This window comes from Lolium rigidum, chromosome 3 (genome assembly GCF_022539505.1).
Source record: "Lolium rigidum isolate FL_2022 chromosome 3, APGP_CSIRO_Lrig_0.1, whole genome shotgun sequence".
Taxonomy (NCBI): Eukaryota; Viridiplantae; Streptophyta; class Magnoliopsida; order Poales; family Poaceae; genus Lolium; species Lolium rigidum.
The window spans coordinates 121,141,433-121,162,340 of record NC_061510.1 but is presented as its reverse complement, the minus strand read 5'-3'; the positions used below and the strand labels follow the sequence as shown (position 1 = coordinate 121,162,340).

The following is a 20,908-nucleotide window of genomic DNA, read 5'->3' as shown; positions in this document are numbered from 1 at the left end:
CGATACGGAAAACCTTCCGGAGACGCCGCCGCCGCCGATCCCATCTCGGGGATCCGGAGATCGCCTCCGGCACCCTGCCGGAGAGGGGAATCATCTCCCGGAGGACTCTACGCCGCCATGGTCGCCTCCGGTGTGATGTGTGAGTAGTCTACCCCTGGACTATGGGTCCATAGCAGTAGCTAGATGGTTGTCTTCTCCCCATTGTGCTATCATTGTCGGATCTTGTGAGCTGCCTAACATGATCAAGATCATCTATCTCGTAATTCTATATGTTGCGTTTGTTGGGATCCGATGAATAGAGAATACTTGTTATGTTGATTATCAAAGTTATGCTTATGTGTTGTTTATGATCTTGCATGCTCTCCGTTACTAGTAGATGCTCCGGCCAAGTAGATGCTTGTAACTCCAAGAGGGAGTACTTATGCTCGATAGTGGGTTCATGCCTGCATTGACACACGGGACGAGTGACGAAAGTTCTAAGGTTGTGTTGTGTCTGTTGCCACTAGGGATAAAACATTAGTGCTATGTTCAAGGATGTAGTCACTAGTTACATTACGCACCATACTTAATGCAATTGTCTGTTGTTTGCAACTTAATACTCGGAGGGGTTCGGATGATAACTTGAAGGTGGACTTTTTAGGCATAGATGCAGTTGGATGACGGTCTATGTACTTTGTCGTAATGCCCAATTAAATCTCAGTATACTCATCATGATATGTATGTGCATGGTCATGCTCTCTTTATTTTTCAATTGCCCAACTGTAATTTGTTCACCCAACATGCTGTTTGTCTTATGGGAGAGACACCTCTAGTGAACTGTGGACCCCGGTCCAATTCTCTTTACTGGAAATACAATCTACTCGCAATACTTGTTCTACTCGTTTTCTCGCAAACAATCATCTTCCACACAATACGGTTAACTCTTTGTTACAGCAAGCCGGTGAGATTGACAACCTCAGCTGTTTCGTTGGGGCAAAGTACTTTGGTTGAGTTGTGCAGGTTCCACGTTGGCGCCGGAATCACTGGTGTTGCGCCGCACTACATCCCGCCGCCATCAACCTTCAACGTGCTTCTTGGCTCCTCCTGGTTCGATAAACCTTGGTTTCTTTCTGAGGGAAAACTTGCTGCTGTGCGCATCATACCTTCCTCTTGGGGTTGCCCAACGAACGTGTGAAATACACGCCATCAGATACTAGGCACTATGCCCTAACAATCTTATGTTATTACATGACTAATCTCATCCAATCCCTACCATCCCCTTCAGCCTACAGCGGGGGAATTACTCACACATGGATGGGGGAAGCATGGCTGGTAGATGGAGAGGCGTCGGTGGTGATGATGGCGATGATCTCCTCCAATTCTCCGTCCCGGCGGAGTGCCAGAACGGAGTTTCTGGTCCCGAGACGGAGTTTCGCGATGGCGGCGGTGTTCTGGATGTCTTCTGGTGATTTCGTCCAACCCCCCGTGCGTTTTTAGGTCAAAACCCTTAAGTAGTCCAGAGGGGAGCGTCGGGGGCTGCCCGAGGCGTCGCCACCATAGGACGGCGCGGCCCAGGGGTCCACCGTGCTGCCTTGTGGGGTGGGCGCCTCGTGGCCCCCCTCCTTCTAGTCTTCTGGCTCCGTCAATCTTCTGTGAAAATAGGCCCATTGCAATTAACCCCGAGGATTTTCCTGAAAGTTGAGTTTCTTACAAAAACAAGACACTAGGGCAATTCTGCTGAAAACAACATTAGTCTGTGTTAGTTGTATCCAAAATACACAAATTAGAGGCAAAACAATAGCAAAAGTGTTCGGGAAAGTAGATACGTTTTGGACGTATCAGCGGGGATCATCCCTTTCCTTGCATGTGACCGACCGGAGGTGCAATACCCCTAACCCTCTCTCTCTCGAATGGCCGATGTCGTCCCTCCGCTCCTTGTCGTGAGCTCGACCGGTCAGGCTCCTCGGATCTGTTTCCCTCCGGGCGACCGACTGGCGGAGCCTTACCCCTAACCTCCATCCCAAACGCCCGATGTTGTCCCACTCCATTCCTGGAGGTTCGAAATGATACCGTCCGACGGCAATTGCTCTCCGGAGTCGAAGCAAAAATGCGGGTTGGGAGCTCAATTGCCTGGGTGAGAGGGAGCTTGAGGGGGCTTGGAATTTGAGTATAGTTTGTAGGTTCTCACAGCCACCACCTGATTTGAGGGACCGAGAGAGAGACGGTCGATGGCACGGTGCTTGAAAAAATACTAAAAAAAACTATAATTGAAAATAGCTTATCGTTTGCTACCCATGTCCATTAACGATGTGCCATGTCAGCCTAAGACTACTTATAGTGGGAGCAACATAAGTACTAACATCACACACCCCAAGATATTTTGGTGACATAGGATGACAGTAAATTAAGAAAAAGTGTGAAGTGGTAAGCTATGTTATCGTAACATCACACACCATAAGACAAGATGAGTCTACAACATAATAAATGACATAATGTATGAAACCACATATAAATTACTACCCACTATGCATGTAGTAACTTAGTCTAGTAACATGATATATTTTAGGTTGGTCATAGTGGGTAGTATCATATAGTATTATCATGCATATGGTACTTGTCTATGATACTATCTTTATAGTGGGTAGTATCATGAAGTAGTATCATAATTTTTTATATTTATTGGATTTAGAATGTCAAGGCAAAATTGTGTACAAGATTTGTTTGACATTAATTTTCTTGTGATGTGCGCTATGATATGATATCCACCTATGTTACTCTAATATCCTCTCTCCTCCTTAATTAGTTTTTTTCGAAATGGGACCTTCGCCCCGGCCTCTGCATCAATTGGTGCACACAGCTATTTTATTGCATAGTTTAACATTCAGAGGTTATACAACTCAAGGGTCACACAAACTGTACACAAATATTAACCAGCGGAAAACAAAAAGGAAAAGACTCTTATGCATGTTGCGATCTCTTAGCATGCTGCCAGCCATCCTGGTTGTAGATATCCCGAGCAACCGTCTCCAGACGGCTGCATCCAGAATCCATATGTGCACGTTGAGCCTCCGGTAGTAGGTATGACCATTCCTGGATCCAAACCATACGGATAACCTGTAAGAAATAAGCATTTGATCTTCTGTTAAAGTCGGATTTGTACTTTAGGTATTTTATCAACACCATTTAGGGAATTTCCAAACATATTTGTAACATTGTCCAGTGAAGGCAAGTTAAAATTATATTGTATGGTTCTCAAAATCAGCTTTGCGAAGGGACATTCGAAAAATAAGTACTTATCGTTTCATTATTATCACAGAAAACACATTTCTTACGACCATTCTACTTTCTTTTTGCGAGGTTGTCTTTTGTGAGAATTACTTTTTTTATAAAGGAACCACATGAAAATCTTAATCTTCAGCGGTACCTTTATGTTCCAAAGATATTTTCGCAAGAAAACGTATGGCCATTCATCATGCATGCGTACATGGATTTTACCAAAAAGCGCCGGTGGTAGTTAACTTCCAGACAAAAACATCCGGGTCTTCCATCAAATTAACCATGATTAGCTGCTGAAGTAGTATTAGCCAAACCTCCCATTTATCCATAGATAAAGTTCTCCTATATTCGATATTCAGAGGATTACTCGTTAGAACATCTGAAACCAGAACGTCTCTCCGGCAGACAATGTTATATAATGAAGGGTACCGCTTAGCTAACGGTTGGTTACCTAACCATAAGTCCTCCTAGAAACATTTGTTTTGACCATTGCCAACTTTGAAAGAGCCCCGAGAGAAAAATTCAACCTTAACTCCCATCAGCCCCTTCCAAAAGGGAGAATCGGTGGGTTTTGCCATCACTTGTGACAACGTTTGAGTCCAGAGATATTTATTATGCAGCAACTCTTGCCATACTCCTTCCTCATTTAAAAGTTTAAACAACCACTTACTAAGTAAACATTTGTTTTTTTATATCTAACACCTTCACCCCTAGACCCCCTTGATCTTTAGATTGATAAATAATGTTCCATCTAGTCAGCCGATATTTACGCTTATGCTCTTCATTTTGCCAAAAAAAACCTTGACATGTAAAAATCTATTTTCCCCCTTTACGTATTTTAAGAAAAGATAGCATAAACATTGGAAGACTAGTTAGGACGGAACATTGGAAGACCCCTTTAATTAGTTGCCACATTAGTATTTTTTTGGGGTCAACGTGCATGATACTACCTAAGAAACTAGCACTATGGCTAGCTTTATTAGTCTAAATTACTCCCCACTATGAGCGGCCTAACATTAGGACAGTCTCGTCAGAAACAATGTTAAATGGCTTTAAGTGACCGCTCAATGTTTCGTTCGTCAGTTGGAAAGTAAACCGGTGGATTATTTCAAAAAAACTGAAAAGTGGTGTTTTGAAACCCTAATACTTTTTTTTGTGAAACATAATACAAACACGGACGCTCACACGTATGTACATCCACTCAACTCTATGAACGCACGCATGCACACCCTAATCCTATGAGCACCTCCAAGAGACTGAGTCCAAGAAACTGATCCAGCGGGTTTTGAGATTTACGAAGTCACCACGGGCGTCTCGCTGTCGACGGAAACGTCACCCCTAGTGAAGAGTACTCCATTTTTTGATGCAACAACCAAAGTATCAAATCTGGGATTTGAACTCTGGTGAGCTGGGTGCCACTACCGTCCTAACCATCGAACCACATGTTGGTTTTCGAAACCCTAATACTGAATATGGTGATTTTTGCCAATTTACTCGACGTGGGGCAGTAGCCTTGTCTTAACGGGGTACTAGCAGAATCAGGAGTGGTATTAGACAATTTATCCAGTACTCACTTGAGATGATCTTATCATGTCCTTTTCGGTGTGCAGATTTTGCCGCACCATGCGCTTGAACCAACCAACCGTTGCATTGAACCGTATGTACGTTTTATATTATCGGTCATGTCCTCTTTTCAGCGAACAGAATTCATTATTGTGTGGTGCGGCAACGCCACAGCCAGATGGGGCGGCTAGTACGTGCTCTCGACCGGTCCACTGACGCGCGCGTGACGAGGAGGAGGGTCGCAGCCTCGGCCTCCCCCGATCGCCACGCCCCCGGCACACGACAAGCAATACGTACAGAAAGACGCTGATGCATTATCGGGAGTATTGTATCACTAGTTTAGTACCGTCCCATTGACTTGCATGGCGTTGGCATGGTGGATGCCACAGCGTACGTGCGCTGGATGCTGCTTGAAGATGCAGTGCATAGGAAACTTGGAAGATGCTGCTCTCGAAGGGAGGAGTGGATAGGATCGGTGGACGCCTCACTCGTGGATCCTGACACTGTACCGCTGAATCTGCTCGTTGCAACCGAATCCGGCCGACACCTCCCTCGGAGCGCGCCGTCCGAGATGCGGCCTCTGCTCGCTGACCAGTGACGACTCGCGAGTCCATTTCTGTTGAAGCTTTGTTTGTTTTGATTTGCTTTGTGCGTCGAAATTTCAGGCAGGGGTCTCTCTCCCGAGTCCCCGCTTTCTTCAACCAAATCTGTACCCGCAGATTGGTACTCAACAGTGGCTGTTGTACCACACCAAAGACCCCTTTCCCCCGCTCACAAGAATTATATATATATACTATAATTATTTTTGGCTCACCAAAGTCCATGGTGAAAACCCGATGTGTGGCATTTATTGTTTCTACCTGCAATGGTTTTGATGAAGGTATTATTCTAGAAACCCAGACATTTCCTAGAGAGAAAGCCTAAGATATTGGATCGGACGACGATAACACTTATGTGTTTTTTTTTCATTGAGGCGTTGCTTTTGAGGAATTTATTTTATAGTTCGGGTGTTCTCTGGTGGTTAGAGTGCTGATGTTGCGTGTGTTTGATCACCGCAAGTTTCTTTTCCTGTTTTCTTATTTTATTTTCGACCATGCACATCCTTTGTGTCTTGCATGTTGTTGGTGTAGAAGCTAGTTGTAATCGTTATCTTTAAGGCATTAACATTCTCAGTATTAATATATTTTATTTATCTAAATGAATAAATTGATCTGTTGCAAATTACATATCATGACGCGGCTCTCTTCACCAGTCCTGATGATAGACGACAGAGAGACTTGCGACTAGTTTCTGCACCTGGATGCATAATCATCCTTTATTTAAAATGCATTTTGAATATATTAAAAATGCCAAATAAATAGTAAAAATGTCTCGTGTATATCTTAACATAATACATGCTCATAAAGTTGTTTCAACAAAAACCAACATGTTTTGTGCATGTGTAAAAAATACAAATTTTGGTGCTAAAATAATCCATTTCTTATAGGTATTTTTTATTGTTTTTATGGAGGGAAAAAAAAAATATCGGTTTTATGTGAAACTTCACGTGGGCTAGAACATGTCCCTCTATATGTGGAATTTTTTCCTAATCTTTTTTACTTTTTAAAATATGGTTTATACATGTGGGATGTATATGCATCCGAGATCAGTTTTAAGTTTCCGGTCAAGAACCGGAAATTCTATTCACCTCCCAGGTGCATATGCTCCCTCTATCAAAAAATTATATTTCGAAATGTCGACAAATATTAACAAAAAATTGTATATGTACATCTCTACAATATAAGTGTGTTCGTCAAGTTTCCCGAGGAACCAATATGTTTTGTGGTCTGTGTAAAAAATATAAAATTAATCTTCTGAAAAGTCTTTTTTTAGCATTGAATTTTGTCTTTTCAATGAAACGATTTTGTGAGCGTGTGCACATGAAGATGTATGTGCGAATTTTTCATTTCAATGTTTTAAAATTTCTAAATATCTCTACTATTAAGAGCAAACTGGTGAATGCATGGTGTCACATTTTCAGGATGGACAATAATTACCCCCCCCCCCCCACGTCTTTATCCTACCAAGATGATTTATCTCAACGCAATCTTGAAAACAAAAATCCTGCGCGCGCAACAAAGAAAACGCAACAATAATACCCCCCATATCTTTATCCTACCAAGATGATTTATCTCAACACAATCTTGAAAAAAAAAACCTGTGCGCGGAACAAAGAAAACGCAACTAACAAAACAACTCCAGCATGTGTCACGTTACACACCCATCCACGCTTACTAAGAGGAGAAATACCAGCCCGTGGATAACAAACAACTCCACACCATTAGGCGTAGCTTTTCAAAATTTCAAATGGCACAACAAACACCTACTATTTCTCAACTAACACGCCATTAGACATAGCTTTTCAAAATTTGAAATGGCACTGTCGTCTTCATCACGCTGACCACAACCAGGGTCGTTGCTGGCCGTCGTCTTCATCGCGCTGACCAAAGTTGTTGTCAGCCGTCTTCTTCATCTCACTGACCAAAGTCGCCATCGAGTAAAAAGACCTTCGTCGCCAAGCCTGCCGTCTTCACTAGCCAGGTTCCTCTTAAAAGAACTTTCACGGATCCTCTTTGGGCAGAATCGATCATGATGAGCAGCACGTTGAGGGAGAAAATAGAACCTTAGTAGAGATAAAACGATCAAGTGGCCATGGAGATAAATAAACTGCAGAATTAGCCCTCTTAGCAGTTACACGTCCTGCATCTCAGAAGGAATAGCATATTCAGATTGCAAGATATATACGATCAAGTAGTTGTACTGAAAATGTAGTGTCTATTATTAGAATGTTGTGTGTATTATTATACCACTGAAATAAACGCGAATCTAGCACAAAATAGAACCTTATTGAGGAAGATAGATAAAACAAACCTAGGTGCATAAGTAGGCTATTGTGGAAGTAATACCAATAGAACAGTGGAAGAAGTCGTTTCCGGCAGTATAGATGCACAATGGGTTAAACTATTGCTTTATGTGATCATATTTCTCAAATTAACTATAGAACAGAGATGTAACTAATACATTCAGTTACTTGTTTTTCTTTTCTTATTTGCAGGTCATAAAATGTCACACTTTCCAAATCAACTAATTGATAAAGGAAAAAATGGTATGTATATCAGTGCACCTTGTTAAATGGTTTTGAACATTGTCAATGATAAGCTGGTGTGCCCATGTCGACGGTGGTTGCTGAGAATGGCTCTTCAAACCGATCACAAGCCATTGGTTTGTCACGCCCACAAACGGGATTTTTCATACATGAACCACTGGCAGATCAGACAGTTCTTTCATCGGACGATGATGATCAGACACCATTGGCGTGGACATTTCCAACTCAAAGTAACCTCACAATAAGAGGAAATCCATTGGTTGGGGAAAGCTCAAACGGTATGTCCTTTGACTTAGCTTATTTCACTGCATAAATTTCAGGATGCATTATCATCGTTAACAGTATGCATCAAACGCAGACATACGAGCTCAAATGAGACTGCCCATTGCAACTCAAAGTACACTCACAATAGGAGGCACTCCATCGCCTAGGGGTAGCTCAAACGGTATGACATGAAACCAATTGAATATGTGTATTATTTAAATATAGATGTGTGTATTTATAATACTGAAAAGCTCAAACTGTATGTCATCATTGCGGACGAGACAACCTCAAAGTCAACAAACATCACGTGAACATCAAAGAGCTCGTCGACAACGATTAAATCTTCAGGAGAGGCAAGAGATTAATGCAAATAGACGCGCAAACAGGACAGTGGCAACACCTGCTGAGCGGGAACAAGAGAACGCACGTCGAAGAGATAGTAGGCGCAATCTAACAAGTGAGCAGCGACAAACTATCAATACAAACCAAAGACAACGTAGGCAGGGAATGTCTCAGGATAGGAGGGAGGCAGCGCGGGATCGACGCAAAGCAAACACCGAGGCTAGGCGGAACACCCCATGTGCTCAATCCATCGCAATGCCACGCCCAGATGCAGCTGTCAACACGGATGCCACGAAACGCTCCTCACCTATCACAGCAGATTCTACTCTTTCCTTCCCTTCAACGAGCACACCGGCGTATACCCTCGGGACTGATGGTAATATACATCCATATTTACTCACGCAATAATAGGTGATGATTAACGCCTCAAAAATGTTACAGGCGACATTGATGCATTTGGGCGTGGCCCCGAAAAGTGATTTTTCTCAGGTTATCTTTACAAGCAGCTTATTTTATCGTCGTTCTAATGACCAAGATAATGATATGTTCCATTTATTTGCAGAAAGTTGTCTGGATACTTAGTATTTAGTTTTATGCTTTCATGGGATGGTAAAAGATTTGTTCATCCAGTTTGCAGCGTGAGTACTCTATGTTCACAATCTTATATTTTTGGTGGGAAGAAAACTTCATGTTAACATGATAGTGCAGGATGGTTACGAGCTAAAGAAAAAGTTTCTGATACACATACTCAAGTATCAGGCTAATGAAGTTGAAGACAACATTCCTGAAATCGTGCCAGAATACCTTAAATGCGTCAACGGACCATGGGTTTAATAAATAGTGTATTCAGTCATTTCTCTTCTACAAAATGAATTATGCGAAGTGGATCTTTAAATATTTTATGTATTATACTAGGAAAATGCCCGCGCGTTGCTGCGGATTCTAAATAGACAAAATATCTTCATGTTCTTCCTCGGAGAATCTATAGCTGAAGGAGCTCCGGTTTTTTTACATAACTGTGAGAGAAACAAACGACCACCAGTTAATAAAAGAGAATTTCTTATTATCTCAGTCAGTTGATGAGCATATGCTGCATTTCATCTCATCCACTATTATTTCAAATATGTTAAGAAAGGTAGGTGTGAAGATTAAAAAAAAAGTATAACACTACAATTCACCGAAACAATGTGTTACTACCACAGAAACAGAATGCAATTGCACTTCTAGAAAAAAGAGTCGGCTATGGCATCCACACTAATTTGAATGTTTATAAGATTACAAAATGATGATGTCACATGGAGTATCTCCGCGAGATCTTACAAATCAGGATCCTAAAGTCGTTGAATAATTCCTACAATCTCGTACATTGAGAGTTATGCATGCAAATCTGCAATGCACACATCGAGAAAATAATACATGACACTCACTACTTCTCTGAATTGACAATCCGTTAATTGCTTTATTAAAGTAGACAAATATCTTCAGTTGATATGTTCATCTAATCGACATACTAACCAGCTGGCGAGACGTCAACAATTTAGTTGCACTGTATTAGAAGTGAGCTTAGCCGCTATCCGGCACAATATGTACACACCTGACTTTCTTAGTCCATCGCGCACAGATAGTTCTCTCGTTTGTTTACTTTGGAATCCAGATCGAGCTCGTCAAGCGAAGTTCCAATCACCATTTATACCGCGTAAACAGTAAGGGCCAAACAATAATGTGTATACATAATTACACGCGACACCACAGCAGCCAAGCTAGATCCATCCGAACCGGCCCAATCAATCCTATCCTCTCCCGTGGCTCAGCAGTCAGCACACACGCACGCAGGCTTCCCTTGCCGCCGCCGCTCTGCTAGCTTCGCTTCGCTTCGCTTCGGGCCCGCGCTCCGCTGCTCGGCGATGCGGCCGCCTCTCGCGCCGGGACGCACCCTGCCCTTTCCGAGCGAGACCCCAGAGGAGGCAGAGGTCGAGAAACACAGCGGCACGGGGGAGCCGAGATGGAGCGGTGGCCGTCGCACCCTTTGTCCAGGTGGAGGCGCAAGGAGCAGGACGACTGCGCCGAGGTAAGGGGAGAGGCGGCGGAAGCGGAAGGAGCATGCGCGCGGTCGACAGCTGTGCTGATGCGTGGACGGTTGTGAGGGATTTGAGGTCTAGGAGTATTTTTTTTCTGGCGCGGCTGGACGGACGGGTAATAGAACGAACCGTTATTTGACTTGCCGGTGGCAGATATTGTAATATCCATGAAAATTAGGGGCAAATAAAAACGGACGAACAAGAAGCCTTATTTTCTTTATTATTAGGTATAGATATTTATTTTATACTCCCTCCGTTCCATTTTATAGTGCTTATAGTTTTTTGGCACGGAAATTAACGCAAGAGTATTTTTTACACAAGACCCCCTGGCCGAACGATTTGAGATCAGACTAAAATTAGGGAAATCGATAACTTCCTAACTTACCATAACAAATCCCACAAATCTGTCTGATTGACTCTCCATATATGTGCAGCCAGGTTTAATTAAGGAAAGAAAAACATTGCTTCCTAAATCTAAGCAATCGTTGGGACCATGCATTAGGAATCTCATTTAATTGTTTCCTATTTTGTATAATTTTTTTTTCATGCATGTCATGTGGGAGTTGACCGGTGGAGGGGGTAATTGAAAAAAGCCAAGCTACAGCCTTATATTGTGAAACAAATGCCAAAAATCTATAGGCACTATAGAAAGGAACGGAGGGAGTATAATTTAATATTTGTCTGCATTATTTACATGCTTATGCATTTGACACTACGGTAAAGTACCGTGGCGAAGCACGGGCATTCTACTAGTATATAATATATATTTGAAAATAAAGAAACCATATGATGCCATGTGCTAAAACACCACTCCCGTCGAGAACGCGCTTCAGGATAAGCACAGTCCTACACTAACTCGAGCCGCCAACGGCCTGTCCGGCCTATAAAAGCAGCCCCGCGGCCCGCTAACCACATCGCTTCTCACCCCTGTTTCCGCTCGTGTTTGCACCTCCAACTATCCATCGAGCTAGCTGTGCCTCTGTTTGCAGCAAACTCCCTCTCCTCTCTTCCAACACAAACACGGGAGCCTACGCGGGCCTTCGCCGCAGGAACTGGCTAACCATCAGCAGGCCGGAGCGGCGGCGCCGCCGCAGCACGGGACGGACGCGGAGCTGGCAGAGCTCACCGCCGGTGGCGGCGGCCGCGGCAGGGAGACGGAGGAGCAGCGCTGCAAGTTCTTGGTGCTGCGCCTGTACGAGGCGCTCAACGCCCGCGACGCGCGCCGGGCGCAGGAGCTGCTCGCCCCGGACCTCGAGTGGTGGTTCCATGGCCCGCCCGCGCACCAGCACATGATGCGCCTGCTCACCGGCGCCGACACCAACGCCGAGTTCACCTTCGCCCCGCGCTCCGTCGACGCCTTCGGCTCCACCGTCATCGCCGAGGGAGGCGCCGACGCTGGCGGGCAGCTCTACTGGGTGCACGCCTGGACCGTCGGCCCCGATGGGGTGATCACACAGCTCAGGGAGTACTTCAACACCGACCTCACCGTCACCCGCCTCTCCGCCGCCGTGGCCACCAAGAACGCCAGCGCCGCCGTCTCTCTCTCTCCTAGCAACGCCTCCTCGTCGTCGTCTACTTCCACTTCTTCAGCCCCCTCCTCGCCGGCGCCCACGCCCAAGTGGCCTAAGTGCCTCTGGCAGAGCCGCCGCGCTGACCGCGCCCGCAAGTCGCTGCCGGGCCTTGTGCTCGCCATCTAATAAGTGAATTACCTCAAGAAGTCAAAGGTGTTGGCGTATGGGCTGAACTGAACTGAACTGAACTGCCTGCTAGTAGAGTTCAGTGATCCCACATTTCCCCTACCACTACTAGTATTGCTTTGCGTGTTTGAATTAGCAAGTGTGATTTAGTGCTTGGTCAAAGTTATGGATCATGGTGTGTACTGCAGCTGCGGCAATGGCTCGCTATTGCCCCTGAATAAAAGCAGCAGAGTGTATTTGGGTGTTAGGCAATGTATGATAATTATTTGTCTTCATTTCTTTTCCTCCTTTCTTATTTGCATGGTCTCACATCACATGGTATTCATATGAACAAAGAAAGCCCTACTTAATTTAATTTGACCGCAAATTAGAAACTCATACTATGAAGTTTGACAAATTAAATTGAAAAAAGGCACTACTACATGCACTCGCTCACTTGGTCAGGAGAGGAGACCCTGCCTCCTTAAGACTGGCCTGTCAATTTATTCATCGCATCAAAGTAGAAAACAACAACCAAAGCTTGCACGAAAACGAACTATGGATGAGTGAATACAAGGGCACGGGCGGAGATTCAACAGTACAGAAAAGTCTCCCATATCCAGGATATCCAGGGGAAAAAAGTTCATGGTGTTGCTTTCAAACATAACGCACCAACAACAAATCTTTGGTGTGAAGTGTTCTCTAGATTCCGGATGGCACTGGGATTCCGGATGGCACTGGCGGATGTGGAACACCAAGTTTGAGATTTTCTACACTTTGTTCTCCCGCTTTTCGGCTTTCTTTTTCAACTGAACTATCCGCTTCCAAATATCTCTGACGTGTAAAATGAGGTTGACACAGGATTTTCAGCCGATTGAGAAGCTAGTGGCCAGAATTTCAGGCTTTTATAACCTTATGTGAAAAGAAACAGACAAAGTATTTCCGAGAAATGCAAGAAGTTATGGAACATGGGTGCATATGCTCCCTATATTTTAAAATGCATCTTATAAACATTTTAAATTTCAAAAAAATGAAAACCAAAAATTTGCACGTACATCTTCACGTGCTACATGCTCACAAAGTTGTTTCATAAACAACCGACTTATCATGTGACGTGTGTAAAAAAGATAAAATTATGTGCTGAAAATAATGCTTGTCGCAAGATAAACTTTCTCCTTTTTACATAGACCACACAAATTATTCGTTTTTCGTGAAACTTGACGAACACACTTATATCATGGATATGTACATGTAGGATTTTTTGTCTAAATTTTTTGACATTTCAAAATATGATTTTTTGTTAGAGGGAGCATACGCACCCGGGAGCCGAATTGAATTTCCGAGAAGTTATGCTTTACTTCATTATATTAGGGAGAGTTCAGGGCTTTAAAGTCTTTTAAGCTGAAATTTGTCCTTAACTCTCTGATTGTGTATGACAGCATGGCGCCAGAATCGCCAGATAAACTGACAAGAAATGTATAAGTGATACGATAACTCATCTCTAAATTGATATGATTGCTGATCTTTCCCCAATTAGATCAATCGGTATTCTGGGATGTGGAGGACGGCAGGTCAGAAAAACGTGCCGTAGAATGGATTGAATCTTCGTACTCATGCATGTAACTATCTTAATTATCAGTGGTTGAAATTGTAGTTGGAGTAGGATAAGCAATATCTGCGAACCAGCTGACGTTCCTTTCCAAGTCTACGCCGATATACAAGAGCTTTTACATGTGGCCGACCATTTTTGTTTTTGTGGTTTCTTATGTATTATCACTAGGACCAGTGGACGACCTAATAATCTAAAAAAGTACTACTCAGTTTGCTACCATTTGACTAGGTGCTGCTGAACCTGATAAAGGATAGGCCAAAAATCAGTATTTTCATGCCTCGAAAAAATTCAAACAATTTTTTTGTATGTACAAGGCGTGTCTTTTTTTCATACCCAAATTTAAAAGTATGTGGCTTAGGCAAAAAACAATAAGTTTTAAATGAATAGTCTGAAGGAAACTACTCCTCCTGACATGTCTATAACCTGGATCGGTACACTAGGTCACTTAATACCAGACTAAGTAATATCGAATTCTGGATTACCCAAGTCTAAAATGTCCTTTAAGTGAAATCACAGCTGAGACCATCTCCAACAGAAGGCCAATAATAGGGTTAGAACCAAACCATCAGTTTTTGGGCACCAATTCGGCTGCAGCATTTTTAAGTGCACTAAAATACGGCTCACAACCGGCTGCAGTAGGGCATCACACAAACATGTTTCTTCAACATATATGCACCAAGATCAAACACATCACAAACAAATCGAAAACAAATAATACTTAATTATCATTATATCACAAACACATAGGTGTCAAATGAAGTCATGGATAACTATACCACATTTGTACTATGCAGGTTTTTTTTTGCGAAACACAGATGCAAATAGTCATACACTCACCCCTATGAACACGCGCACGCACGTTCTACACCTATGAGCAACCCCGAGAGACTGAGTCCAAAAACTTGATTCGGTGGGTCTTAAAATTGACGAAGTCAACTATCGACGGGACACCGCCTCCAACTGAAAAATATTCCGTCTTTATGAGACACCAAAGTGTCAAACCTGGCATTTAAACTCCGCTTTACCCTCCTAGCTAGCCACTTAACCATAAGTTGGTTTTCAGTTAAATACTGTAGGTAAGTTGTACTGTACTGCTCGGGGGTGTTGAAATGTTTGATACATATGCATGTGCGTGGTTTCAATTACACGTGGATGGTAAGATAAATGTGGTGTCTACCATTGAAAAATTCAGCAGAACATTTACGTATAAAAAGTAGGGTGAAAAACACACGAATATTCGGCCTATTGGTTCTCTTAAATCAAAGTTCTGCGTAATCAAGTAGGGGTAAGATGACTGCAGCCAAGAGGAGAGCATGCATCTCATCGTGCCCGAATTGGGAATTATCACCAAAGCTGCTCGACAAGAGAAGAGAGCACGAACCGAACCGTCACCGTCTTCCAAGATAAAAAACGAAGGAAATGTCACTCCTAGCCAGTGGCAACAGTGCCGCATCATAATCGGGTGGGCAATCATCGAAACTTATTCACTTGAATTGCAAGTGCCTAGTACGAGTGAGCACGAAAGGAGTAAGCATCCTGGGCTGTATTACAACTAGGTCTGGGATCGAACGTGTCCCGTTCGCTCCATCGCTTTCTCAGATCCAGCCTGTTCAAATAATGGTACCACGCGCGTGGTAGATTAGATGTGCCTGGGATCTCATACCCAAGTAGAGTTGAGCATGCACGTGTTGATCATTGGTGCTATATATCATGGCAGGGACAATTCAACGATAATTGTGTTGATCATTGGTGCTATCGGCTATGAAACGATGATATATATACTTTACTCTACGGATTTGCTGCTACTAGCTAGTGCATTAAGATGGTGAACTGAACCATGTATAATTAACAGTATCGGTTTCTTTTCAATAATTACACCCAATCTTTACAGCAATAAAATACGTGAAGACATCAAGTATGTGTCAAAATATTGGGCCCACATTTGGTGGCTCATACTAGATTTCAGATTTTCCCTATAAATCTCAAAGCCCATTTAGTGGCAGTCTTGTGAGTTTGAGCCCAAGTTGGTGGTAGCTCACTAGGGAGTGGCAAGATGTGGGAAGTTTAGTCCCACATGGAAAGTTGGGAGAAAGTTAGACCACCTTATAAGGTGGGTTGTTCCACCACTAGTAAGTGAGTGAGAATAGGAGTGCTACACGCGCGCTCCTCCTCCTCCTCGCTCGTCTTGACGCGATGCGGCGCGGCGCCTCGAGCCGAGACTTTCCTTACTTTTTGCAGCTCAGGAAACCGAACAGAGTCCTAGACGAACGCGTCGCAGTTAGTCGGTTCGGGTCACCGACTCGAAACGTTCGTGCGACGTGGGTCTGCTTGCGCCGCCATCGTAGCCTACTCCATCCCGCGCGCCGACGTGCATCGGTGAACGGGAGAGCAGGTATCCGGAACCGTTCGTCCTTGCGATCCTGTACGGGAGAAGGCGAATTAGGTTTTTGGGAAGCGCTCTGCGCGACTGCTCAAGCTCTTCATCACGGGTCGCCTTCCGTCCAAGTCGGGCGGTGCTGCCTACCGTCATCTTCAACGCCGTCTACTTCGACCCGTCGTCCCTGTCGTCAACAACGTTGTCATCAACAACGTTACTGCTGCGACATCATCTGCTACACCTCCACCGCCACCTCCACCAGATCGATACGTGCGACATATCTCGATCTGTTTAGCGATGGATGCTTTACCGTTTGCGCTGCTGCTACTCATGTTGATTAATGCATCTAGTATGTTCGAGTTTCACATGTTAGTAGTTGCTGTCATTATGTTTTATATTCTAAAATTAATCATAAAAATTGTGCCTAATTATCCAACAGTATGTACACTCTAGTTTATCTTACTTAGCCTAGATATATAGAAGACGGGGAACATTGGAAGGACCACTGGTTCAGTTAACCTCTAGTATTATTATTTGAAATCCACCGATCTATTCATACTCATCAATAGCAGCGGTGTCGCTGGGAAAAACCCTGGCGGCGCGGCAGCGGTGGAGGATCTTCCATAGCTGCCGATCAGGATTCAGCGGCACGCGCTCGCTGGCCAACCTTGCAGCGGTGGTGCGGACGTCGGCCAGGAGCACGGCATGCAGGTGACGGCTGCCGATGGTGGGCGTGGTTCATGTGAGCCCGATCTAGGCTGGAATGTGTCTCGACCAATACCTCATGTTTTGCTGCTCGATGCCAACATCCGGTTGGTGGCATCCCCCTCTGCCCGAGGGTGTTGGCTGATTGGTGGTAGCTGGCCGCGAGTTGGGGAGGTGTATCTGCCGGTGAAAATCGAGCTTTGACTGTAGTAAGAATCAGGAGCAGCCACCCGATCGGGATGAGCCTATTCTGTCATTTTCCGTTTGAACATTTTGCTGGGACATGCGCACGCACGCACCATTGCACCAACCAACCAATGCATCCTCGAACTCAGTGTGTTTTATATTGTGTCGTCTCTTCCGCTTTCCCGCGAACAGAATTCATTATTCTGTGGTGCGCACGCGGCAGTACCACAACCAGACGGGGCTGCTGGCCGGTGTAGTACGTGCTCTCGACCGGTCAGTGACGAGGACGAGGATCAGAGTCGCAGCCTCGGCCTCCCCCGATCGCCACGCCCCCGCCAGACGCCAAGCGACACAGAAACACGCTGCTGAGTATTGTATCACTTGTTCAGTACTGGCCCATGAGGGCATCTCCGACCGTTTTCGTCCGTCGTGACCGGAAATGCGTCTGGGGTCTGCTCCAGCGGGGCGACGCAAAGTGACCGGGCCATCCGCGGAGACGCAAACCTAGCCCAAATATGCGCCATGTCGCGGACGCTCGGCGGTCGTGCGGAGCGTCCTCCATTTCTTACCCGGTCCCGCAAGTCAGGAACAGCAAAATCGACCGCTTCAATTTGCTTCTTTTTCCCCTTCTTTGCTGCCCTAGTGCGACGTCACCACCCCAACCCCACCCGCCGCCGTCCCGCCGCAGCGCCGCAGTAGTCGTCGTTGGCTCCGTTCTCGCCGCGCGGGAGAGCAGGATCGTACTCGGGCTTGGCTCCGCCGCGTACCTGCCGGCTGTTTTCGGGCCAAACGCACCCGATTGCGCCGCCCTTCCGCGCCGCCCACGACCTGTTCGGTCAATTGCGTCGGTAGGTTTCATACTCGTGTTTTCGGCGCTATTGTGCGCGGCCATTGATCCGCAGTTTGTACCCACGCAGATGTACATGTGGCAGATGTTGGGCAAGTTTCGCGCGGAGGTCGTCGACTCCTCTTCCGACGAGGAGTCCGATCAGTCGACGCAGACATTGGCAACTACTGCGGCCTCCATGATCCACGAGTTCACCTCAAACACGGGGCCGGAGCACCAGGGCTCTGTGAAGGGGCGCTCCAAAAACCTGCCGCGGAACAGAGTGGAAGGGCAGGCCCGCCTCCACAAGGACTACTTCCACCTCACCAATCCGGTGTTTCCGGAAAAATTGTTTCGGCGCCGGTACAGGATGTCAAGGGACCTGTTCTTGGTCATTCTACGGGGCGTCAGAAACTACGACCCCTACTTGCAATGCAGGCCCGATGCAACAGGTGTGCTAGGCTTCACCTCCTACCAAAAATGCTCTGCGGCTGTTCGCATGCTCTCATATGGAATGGCTGCGGATATATTCGATGAGTATCTTCGAATGGGTGAGACTGTGAGAGCACCTGCCTTGAGGCCATGTACAGGTTTTGCCGAGCCGTGATTGCCGTGTTTGGAGAGTATTACTGTAGGGAGCCAACTGTTGATGATACAAGGCGACTCCTGTCTATCAACGAGTATAGAGGGTTTCCAGGGATGATTGGCAGCATAGATTGCATGCACTGGGAGTGGAAAAACTGTCCATTTGGATGGCAGGGTGCGTACAGCGGGCATGAGGAGGAAAAAACTGTCATTCTTGAAGCTGTCATATCTCAAGATTTATGAATTTGGCATTCATTCTTTGGCATGGCCGGTTCCAACAATGACATCAATGTGTTGCACCGATCATCTTGGCAGGACTATCTACATAGGAATGTAGAAGTAACTAACGAGAACGTCTGCAAACAGCTGCAAACGGATCTGATTGAGCATCAATGGACATTGGCTGCCATGAAGATCATGCCTAGAAAAATACTATCTTATTTTCATGTAGATTTTTAAAAATTTAAATGTAATAACTATGATTGCGTTGATTTCCTTATTTTGTTGTTTGGAAACTTCATAAATTGATGCAAACGCGGAAATGCGTCGGGCCGCTGGAGCCACCCCTAAGTGCAAACGGACGCGCGAATAAAAACAGTCTGTCTCGCGTCCGAAATGCGTCGCACCGCTGGAGATGCCCTGACATGCATGGCTTTGGCGTACGTCCGCTCGTGCTGCTACGTAGTACTTCCAAACGCAGAGCACATGCTAGGGAAGTGAACACTTGATTCAGTGGGGCACGATGCTCAGGCTAGAACTTGCTCATACCCAACAATGGTTGTTGCTCTTCGGTTCACAAGAATTTATAGCGAAAAAATATATTTCAAAATGTAAAAAAGGAAATCTGAAAAAAAAACTCCAGGGTGCACATCTACATATCCTAGTTTGGCATATAAAGTTTCATGGAAAAGAGATATTTTTTGCGCCCCTGTAACAAAAGATAAGTTTCTGTTTTCACTTTTGTCTACCACACTATAAATTGTACTATTTCTCTTCATAAAATGCTCGTGGACATGTAGAAGACACGTACATGTGCCTTTCCAAGAAAAAATATATTATTTTGAATTTTGTAACATTTAGAAGTGCCTTTTCTGTAATGGAGCATCTAGTCTCGTGTGCCAAAACACCGCCTCCTTTCGAAAGATTCTATTTTGAGCGCATCTTTTCTATAGGGGACTGTGGAAGCGCCAGGTGCGAGGTCCATGACATCGGCGGTGTCCTCCGTCATATGCTAGGGCTTGGTGCCTGTGAATTTTTAGAGCTTGGATGGCGGGAGAGGAAGTGGTTTGTGTGTCATTAACTGGCAACCTGGGGATAGAAGAGGGGATGCGCGCAGAAGCAGTTGAAAGCCATCCATCGAAGCATGAAGTATGTCTATCTACTTAGTAAGTGAAAATTATAGGTATGAATTCACAAGTAAGGAAGTGCCTAGATACTAATTGATGTTTTCAAGGATCGCCGAAGAGCTTGATTCGAGAGTTGGGAATGCAGGATCAGATATCCATTCATTTCATAGGAAGCACGCCTATATGTCCAAGAAAGTTAAGATCATAGATTCAAATAGGAGCGCCTTAAGTCGTACCGAACACTATGTCCTAATAGTAAGGGATTTCTTTCAACCCGGTGGTAAGCCGGTGGTACCCGGAGAAAACGTTGCCCGAAGGAAGGGACTAAACCCATCTGTTCAAGTAGTAGCCAAGTAGTACCGAAGGAGTATCTCCGAGTACCGAAGGGAAGGAAGAAAAACCAAGTGAAAGAAAGAGATCGCAATGGTCCAAGACAAATTTTAGCATGTGAATACATCGTCACAGCACATCGATTCGACGATTCGTTTGCGTCGTGCAACTTGGCTGTTTTTATGTGGGGCCCCTAGAGATGTACTTAGAATGCGATTCACGACAAGCACATACATGTACTAAGGGCATCTCTAACCGAAAACAAAAACGGTTAGAAGAGTAAAAATCCCGAAGTACAAAATAGGTAGAGGAGAACAAAATTAGGAGTTGGAGGAGTAAACTTGGTCGCGGAGGAGTATTTTTAGGAGTTGGGCGCCACTTCAGAGAAAAACTCCCGCCTCCACCCCGTCGCTTCCCACCCTCCGCTGTTCTTCCCCGCCCACCTCCCACCGATGTCGCCAACTCCGTCCGAAATCGATGCGCAACTCTCGGCCACACCTTCGATGGACATCCCCGGCGTCTCCAACGCCCCGACGCCGCTGCAATCGAACATCTCCGCCGCGACGCGTGGAGGAAGAGGTTCGGAGCCAACGGCTTGGTCCAGGACTTCGCCACGGC

General features: G+C 45.1%; 1 protein-coding gene across 1 annotated transcript; it reads left to right on the top strand.

Annotated features, from left to right (window-relative positions):
• The first annotated feature begins 11,621 nt into the window (after positions 1 to 11,621).
• LOC124698116 (senescence associated gene 20-like) lies at positions 11,622 to 12,619 on the top strand. Its single transcript, XM_047230638.1, has one exon. The coding sequence runs from the start codon at positions 11,937 to 11,939 to the stop codon at positions 12,342 to 12,344; it is 408 nt and encodes a 135-aa protein (XP_047086594.1). The 5' UTR covers positions 11,622 to 11,936; the 3' UTR covers positions 12,345 to 12,619.
• The last annotated feature ends 8,289 nt before the right edge of the window (positions 12,620 to 20,908 follow it).